General features: G+C 35.8%; 3 protein-coding genes across 3 annotated transcripts; 1 reads left to right on the top strand and 2 right to left on the bottom strand.

Moving 5' to 3' along the window:
* Positions 1–845: 845 nt before the first annotated feature.
* On the bottom strand, positions 846–3,049 carry LOC111387026 (pentatricopeptide repeat-containing protein At5g40410, mitochondrial). The gene has a single exon (XM_023011545.1). It carries the CDS (start codon positions 2,820–2,822, stop codon positions 942–944), a length of 1,881 nt encoding a protein of 626 aa, XP_022867313.1. The 5' UTR covers positions 2,823–3,049; the 3' UTR covers positions 846–941.
* Positions 3,050–4,345: 1,296 nt separating this feature from the next.
* LOC111387023 (high mobility group B protein 9) lies at positions 4,346–6,552 on the top strand. The gene is made up of 6 exons (XM_023011542.1): positions 4,346–4,673; positions 4,815–4,974; positions 5,185–5,263; positions 5,365–5,527; positions 5,706–6,085; positions 6,297–6,552. The coding sequence occupies exons 2-6, from the start codon at positions 4,823–4,825 to the stop codon at positions 6,378–6,380; spliced, it is 858 nt and encodes a 285-aa protein (XP_022867310.1). The 5' UTR covers positions 4,346–4,673; positions 4,815–4,822; the 3' UTR covers positions 6,381–6,552.
* A 454-nt stretch (positions 6,553–7,006) lies between these two features.
* LOC111387024 (probable ribosome biogenesis protein RLP24) lies at positions 7,007–8,340 on the bottom strand. The gene is made up of 3 exons (XM_023011543.1): positions 7,832–8,340; positions 7,583–7,719; positions 7,007–7,320 (listed from the first exon to the last, which is right to left on the bottom strand). The coding sequence occupies exons 1-3, from the start codon at positions 7,985–7,987 to the stop codon at positions 7,164–7,166; spliced, it is 450 nt and encodes a 149-aa protein (XP_022867311.1). The 5' UTR covers positions 7,988–8,340; the 3' UTR covers positions 7,007–7,163.
* Between the last annotated feature and the right edge of the window lie 40 nt (positions 8,341–8,380).

Raw genomic sequence — 8,380 nt, 5'->3', positions numbered from 1 at the left:
TTATGTTCCATTTTCATAGCAAGAGGAATATAGACATTTGCCTAGCGTCTGATGCTCATATCATTGGCAAGAAAAACAAGAAAGGGACATGGGTCCAATCCATTGGTATCTTTTGGCTCTCATCAGGTTTACATTGGTGCAATGAGAATTTTCAAATGGGACAACTCCATGGACAACATGATTAAACGAGAAGAAATCATGGTACCGAATGACAAGGGAAGAACAGGCAGTTGCCCGAAGTAGGATTAAAGTTCTATCAAATCAAAGTAGATGAGATTTTTAATATTGTTGCAACCGGGGTTCCAATTAAAGGAATCATTGATTCATGAATATGATGTAACACAAGAGGACTGTTTTGCTCACTTATAGCTCAATTTCAGGTTTGAATCACTGAGCAGTATGGTAGATGGAGTTTTGGGATAAACCTATAGACCAAAGTTATCAAACTAGAGTCAAAATTTCAGCAGCTAAGCCAATCATGAGAAGAGAACATAAATTTGCATCTCTCATCTTTTTGCTACCGATTTTGCCATATCAAAATTTGGATGATATTGGAAGAACACTGAAGACATGGATGGTATGTGATACAAGACAAGAAGGGTCTTGATTGGAAAATATAATAGACAAGATTCAATTTCTTTTTCTTATTTAATGTTGTCTTCATTACTCGGTTCATCTTACTAAACATGCAATGGGTCATATGTAAAAGGAACTATGGTAGGAATGGAATTGCATGTATTTTACAAGCAATCACTTTAGCTGTCTTTAGTTCAGCTACATGATTTTTTTATTTTTTGTCACTCCGTTCGGTTCTTTTGTATCACACAAGGTACTTAAAAAAAATATTGAAGTTGAGATGTCAAGTGAAGATTAATAAGGATTGTTACTCAGAATCAATGATAATATGAAATCAACATACAAAGAAAAGAACAAGGAAATATTTACCAATAATCTCCACAAGAGCATAACCCACCAGCAAAATGGTGGAATCGTTTTACGTCTCGAATTATTATGACACGATCCTCAGTCAGTGATACAAACTTTGCCATGTTATGGCAATCTCCACAGATCCTCAGGTTCTTAGTTATCACCAGAGGCAAGCCTTCTTCTGTGACTAAAAGACCAAATGCTATGGCCAACTTCTCACTGTGGTTCTTAACCATATCCTCTTTTACACCATCGTCAACATCATGTAGAACGTATTCTGTATTGGGCTTGTAGCCAACATTCTGAATTTTCCTAATAAGTTCTTCCAACTTTATGTATATTCTACTTATCTCAGGGTGTGATCGATCACCCACGACAAACCCATGGATCATGTTTCTGTGTTCAATAAAACTGCATCCTGGGGTTCTAGCAACTTCTCTTTCCTTCATTAGAGCCCTTACCTTTGAAGCATCCTTCCACTGTCTAGCTGCAGCATATATACTTGATAGCATAACATAATTCCTCCGATCAGAAGGGTCTAAGGTGAACAGTCTCTCGGCTACTTCCTTTCCAAGCTCAACATTTTTATTAATCCTACATGCATTAAGAAGAGCCCCCCAAACACCATGATTTGGTTCCATAGGCATCCTCTTAATCAATTCATACGCATCTTTCAAGCATGCTGACCGACCTAAGAGATCTACCATACACGAATAATGATCCAGCCTCGGTTCGACCCCATAAACACTAGACATGATCTCAAAGTATCTCTTCCCCTCCTTTACAAGCCCCGAGTGACTGCAAGCACTAAGCAAATGTGTGAATGTAACATGATCGGGCTTCATACCTATCTTAATCAATTCATCAAAACACATAATTGCTTCTCTACCATAACCATGCATAGCATAGCCTCCAATCATGGCAGTCCATGCAATCCTATCTGGATTTTTCATCTCTCTAAAAAGCGCACACGAAGCATCCAATCTCCCTGACTTGGCATAAACACTCAAGACGGAAGTAGCAATGGTAATATTCTCATCGAGACCAGCACTTAGCATATACCCGTGGATTACTTCAGCTAACTTCATGACACCAATATCCCCACAACCTTGAAGCAAACTCACCATAGTAGCCTGATCTGGCTTAACATCAATCCGTCTCATTACTTTAAAAACTTCCAATGCTTCATTGAACACGCCATGTTGAACTAAAACAATTATAATTGAGTTCCAAGAAACTAGATTTGGCTTTGGCATGGCATCAAATAATTGCCTCGCCATGTCTAGATAACCCAACTTCCCATACATATTGATGAGTGAATTAACCACCTTAATTTCAACTATCAAACCTGTTTTGATTGCTAATCCGTGGATATAATTCCCTTCACAAAAGGCAGCCCTTTCAGTACAAGCTGAAATAATACAAATCAAACTCACTTCATTTGGTTCTAAACCCATTTCAAATCTCATTCTATGGAATGAATTTAAGCAATAATTCAATTCGCCTTTCCGCGAAAAACCAGAAATCAAAGAATTCCAGGAAACCAAATCCTTCTTTGGCATTTCATCAAACAAATTCCATGCATACTCAAAGAACCCCAGTTTTGTATACACAGAAACCAAACGGTCACCAATGAACCCATCTTCGTAATTCAAGGACTTAAATATACGGGCATGAAATGTTTTGCAAGATGATATTGAAGAACTGGAACTTACAGCAGAAATAAGAGACTGAGTATCATAACTAAACAAATTGCACAGTGTTCTTTCCTGGTTTATAGAAGTGAAAATAGAGAATAATTGTTGATTATATATGAATTTGTTCAAACTGAAGAAAGTTCTATTGGAGAAAAATGTCAGTGAAAATTGTGAAACCCCAAATGGTACTCTTAACATTGTCCATTAATTTGCTATAACGAAAATTTAGCTATACGCACTCATTTTATATTTCTTTTGTTACCACCAGAAAATTGATAAAGGAAAATCTATCTTTTTTAATTCATAACAATTATATGGTAAATTGTTTCGATTCATCATGCAGTTAATTTAGAAGTCGAAGATGACCACGATAAATTAAATGAAAGTTTCAACATCAAACAAATCTAAAATAGGTTTTCTCTGGATCAAAGCTACCGTCACCTTATCAATTAATTGACATGTATCTAGGTATAGGAGGTATATTATTGGAGTTTTATCTTATGTGGAGCTCGACAAGCCTTCGAATTTTAGTGTGCAAAGCGATTCGTGGGCTCGACTTATCCCGACTCGAATAATATTTTTTTGAGATGATCAATGGATTTGAGTTCACATTTTTTTTTTTCACGAGTCAAATTCGTACAACTCATAGACACGAGCTGACTTAATTTATATTCTCATTTAAGACTTGTTTTATTAAATTTTTTAAAAACTCTTCATTTTTTGAAAATTGATCTGACTCGTGGACGACTCATCTGAACTCAATTCATGCAGCCCACGAGCCAAAAGACCAAACCTATCATAAGATTGGAGTACAAGCTATGCAGCCCAACTCGATAACTAACGCATTATCACCCCTAGTTATTCCTAGCACAATACAAATTATATTGTACTGCTGATTGACGTTTATGCCCTTGAAAATAAATCAACGAGGAATTCACTGCCATTTACTTTTTTATTAGTTCTTTTCATAAATCAATGAGAAATTCAATGTGTCGAACTTTATGGTAGTGTAGCATGATTGTTTCATAAAGGACCTTAAGTGACAATAAATTAAAATGTTGGAGATGAAAATGCTCCTTTCAGAACAACGGTGATGATTGCGACCTTTTAAAAATTGAATATTAAGTTTTGACATGGTACCAAAGATCATTAAATTTCAACAAATAATTCGATTCGATTAAAATAAAAAAAAACACATGAATTTTTAAATTGATCTGCTCAAACAAGCCACCATCTTATGTGGACATATTAAAAGATAATTCACATTAATTAAATATCGAAATAGAGAATAACATATAAGAGTTTGAACTACTACGATTAACATGATTAATATTTTAAGCTGGAATCCCAAGTATAGCATGAATCACAATATGGTTAATAGGGCAAACTCTGCCAAGAATAGAATGAGGAAATAAAGCCCCTATTTTGTGGGGATTAAAATCAGATTTTTAGTAAATTTTGATAAAAATTGTTGAAATGTGGTTAAAAATTGTGAATTTTATTAAATGTGTGATTAAAATTAATTATTAATTTTGATTTAAATTTAAATTTAAATTTAAATTTAAATTTAAGTTTTATTTCGTAACAAACAAGGACTAAGTATCACAATATGCACCTAGCTAGGTTATAACATGTCCCAGCCGCCCAGAAAAACCTGCAGAATATATCTACCAAAAGTTGTACGAATAGATATGATGAACAAATCAGATTGCTATTACTTCTCAAACTGGTTCAACTTCGTATCAACCTATGTATCTAAAAAGAATCCCATCAGACATAGCTTATTGGCTAATGACAGCCTTTTAATTAACTACACTTTGGTCTTTGAACACCCCACACCCCCACGCAGGGCGGTGTCGGGATGGAGTAATTTCACCTGTGCAAATTATTAATTATCTTTAGCCTTTCAAATTAGAGAGAGAGAGAGAGAGAGGCACAGAGACTGAGAGACTTGAAGAGGGTTAGTTTGGTTGGTAAGAAGATGCCAAACCCTTTGCATAACCGCAGCGTACATAATCTCACACGCGTCCCAATTAAGCTCAGATTTTGGTAAGAGTTAAGGCTCCTTAATTACACACTTTGAACCATTTTATCTTTATATACAGAGTTGCAGTTCTTGCAATTTCTCACTTCAGTTTATGCTCATTTTCTTTTCCTTTTTCACTTCTTGATTTTCTGGTGAATTTTCAGACGTGTTCATGTCTTCCGAGGCGATTGTACCCGTTGGAAATGGCGTAAAGGGATACCCTTTTTCGGTGCCATTGGCCACCCATGAAGATGTTGTCAAGGATCCAACTCTCTTTTCAAGCACCCTCCGGACCTTCCATTCTGCTATGGGTACAAAATTTATGTACGTATAGGCTTCAACCATTTTCTTCTTCTTTAATTGCGTGTTTGGTACGCAAAATTAGAGACCGGCTCAATAAATAAATATTTATATTTATTCATTATTTGTACCATCGAGAGCTATTATACATGCAGCGTGATTTACTATACAAAATTTTGCTGCCATTTTTGCTGCAATTTTATTGTTCATAAGGTTTGTTAATTTTGATGTAAGGATTCCTGTGATTGGAGGGAAGGATTTGAATCTGCATGTGTTATATGTTGAGGTTACGAAGAGGGGTGGTTACGACCAGGTTGGTGATAATTTTAATATTTTTTCTTTCTTAAAAGTCACAAACTTTTTTTTTCCTATTCATAATTTATTAATTTTTGCTCCAATTTTTGCTTAAAAAAGGTTGTCACAGACAAGAAATGGAGGGAAATCAGCGTCTTCTTTGACTTCTCTCCAACAACTACGAGCGCATCTTATGCTTTGAGGAAACATTATTTCACTTTGCTTTTCGGTTATGAACAGGCTTATTTCTTTAGACATCATCGTCCAGTTGTTGATCCAACAGGCATATAATCATTATTTTTTACCATTTTTACCAACAGGATTAAAAATGATTCTGTTTGATAAAAAAATTTATTTATGAAATCTATGTTCACTTATTTCAAATTGAAGTGATTAGTTTTGATAGTGAATTCTTTGTAAACCTAATTTGAACATGATATTGTTACATTTTTGTTTCTTAGGGCATTCCTCCTTCCAAGCCATTGGAACAATTGAAGGAAAATTCGACTGCGGGTACCTGATATCTGTAAAACATGGTGAAGAAATTCTCAGTGGTGTGCTTTACCATCCAGGCTCCTCTTCAATATCCATGCAGCATTGCAATACTGTAACACCTCACACCACACAGGTTCATGATGAGCATGGAAAGGGGAGACGGAGGCGGCGGAGGAGGAGGAGGCGGGGAGGAGATCCCAGCAGGCCGAAGCCTAATCGGAGTGGCTATAACTTCTTCTTTGCAGAAAAGCATTCCATTCTTAAATCTCTCCATCCAAATAGAGAGAGGGAGTTCACAAAGATGATCGCTGAATCATGGAACAAGCTCACTTCCGAAGAGAGAATAGTAAGTTCATTAATCTAAGATCTCATCCGTGTTTCAGTTAAGATCCTGGTAGACTATAAATTGCTAGACAGTATTAGAAACACGAAAAGCAAAAATCTTGTCTATAATACAGTGAAGGCCTGTTCGGTAGCATCTTTCCCAACATACGCTAAAAAGTATATAGATTTAAACTTTGAATTTCTCTAATTTTGATGATGTTTCATATTATTAGGTTTACCAAAACCATGGTTTAAAGGACAGGGAGAGGTACCACAAGGAAATGGTGGAGTACAAGGAGAGAATGAAGATTGAGTAGAAGATGATAGAAGCAACAACTCCCAAATGTGGATTGTCTTTGAAAACCTATGAATCATGTGGAGTTCTTCCATATTTGCTCTGGGGATACAAGTTTGCCCATTGTTCATTGCAATCACATTTCCTTTTTAACTCTTTTAGAGTGAGATGAATTTAAAGTTAATTTTCGAAAATTGCATGGATCTTAGCCGGCTCAAAATTTATCGAAAATAACTTTATTTGTTGCTTCGATGTTAACGGTGTTAACATCGCCCAAACTATATGGATGAGATAGTTGAACTGACTCCATTTTTTGACTAAGCAAACCAAACAATGCATGGGGCACAGCAGGGCTTGGGGCCAAGGTCTGTGCGAGGATTGTGTGCCAGGGTATGAGAGAAGTCGAGGAAGAAGAGTTGTTCAGGGCTTGTTTGGATAAGCATAGAATTAAGGGAAACATTCCTAAACCTTACTTACTAATCAACTTATTTTACATTAAGTCAGAAATTTGGTCATAAGTAACTGGCTTGTTTTTAATTTTGATCAATTAAAATAATACTTCAAGACTAATCTATTACTCGCAAGTTTTTTAAGCTTAGCCAAATATGCTCATTCATAAACAAATTTGCACCAGTACAACACATAAGAGACCGAATCAGAATGTACTAAACAGTGAGATCAAAATTTCAATGCATGTCCAAATAAGTTTCACGATGGATAAAAATCATTTCTTTTTGGTTGAGAAGTTCCATACCAGAAAACAGAGTAAAAAGAAGAGCGAAAGAGCCGTGCAATGGCAATACAACTATTCTACCATACGGTCCTCTGCTTGCTTCTGGGAAACCTTTGGCAATGTGAGGGAGGGCTCTTTTTGGAGAGCAGCAGGAGCTTTGACCATGTGAATGCTCTGTTCCAGTTCCTTTGCAGCTTCTTTCCACACTTGGGCCTTCTTTCCCTTCATCCTGTCCATTTTGTAAAATGGAATGCAAATAATAATTATTTGATTAAGATTGGAAATAAGTAAGTTCCATACACAGAGTAAGATAGAATGATACTTGAAATAATAAACCTTTTTACTAGAAATTAAGAAAAACCGTAATCTATCCCAAGATGCTTATAAACAAGAAGTTACTTATAGGAACCTTTTAAAAAAATAAAATAATAAAATAAAAATAAAAAAATTAGCCAAACATGCTCTATCAAGACACAGCAGAAAGGAAGAACCTCTTTGCATGGTGTCGGGCATCCCTGTCCACTCTGACTTTATCAATTTTCTTAATGGCCTTGAGAGTCTCCTCTGCCACAACCCTATCATATCTCTCTGGCCTATTTCGTTTCCTCTCAAATTCAAATGTTGAATCCTTCGCGATTTAACAACAGCAAGAGAGGAAATGACAACCAAAATAAATGGAGCTTGAAACAATTTAGTTGAGGAGAGAGAACCATCAGAATAAAGGTGCTTGTAATAACTACCTGAGTCATGTCCTTCCCATGCACCCGTCTGTAAGCCTTAGTCCATTTTACCTTGCGAGGGTTTCTCTTCATCTTGAAGTTTTTATGGCACTTAGATCGACAAAACCGAAAGATCTGGAAAAACAAATTTCTGGAACTTATGCACCTATATTGCATTTATAATAAAAGAGAGAGAGTATCATAAAACTCAAAAAACCAGCTACAAAATTAGGTTTCATACTAGAAACCTGCTCGAAGTTATACTCAGAAAAAATGCATGGAAGTGAAAATCAGACCAACAAGGCCACTGATTACTTTTCAAAGTACACCCTGACAAGATGTGACCAACATACACCTACTTGGAACAAACTTCAGAATATTCAACAAGAGCTCTTATGATAATTAATAGCATAATTCCAATTCACCCATGAAAAAAAAAATTTAAATACAAGTGCATCGAAGCTTGAATAAGTTGGACTAAAGTTACCAAAGATTAATATTACATTTTAGACATTCCCAAGCCCAGATAAAGGAGGAAGAGTGCAGTAGAATTATGTACTCTTACATACA

The sequence above is a fragment of the Olea europaea genome, unplaced genomic scaffold, assembly GCF_002742605.1.
Source record: "Olea europaea var. sylvestris unplaced genomic scaffold, O_europaea_v1 scaffold3844, whole genome shotgun sequence".
NCBI lineage: Eukaryota > Viridiplantae > Streptophyta > Magnoliopsida > Lamiales > Oleaceae > Olea > Olea europaea.
The sequence above is the reverse complement of the archived record's forward strand: the minus strand, read 5'-3'. Positions and strand labels throughout refer to the sequence as shown.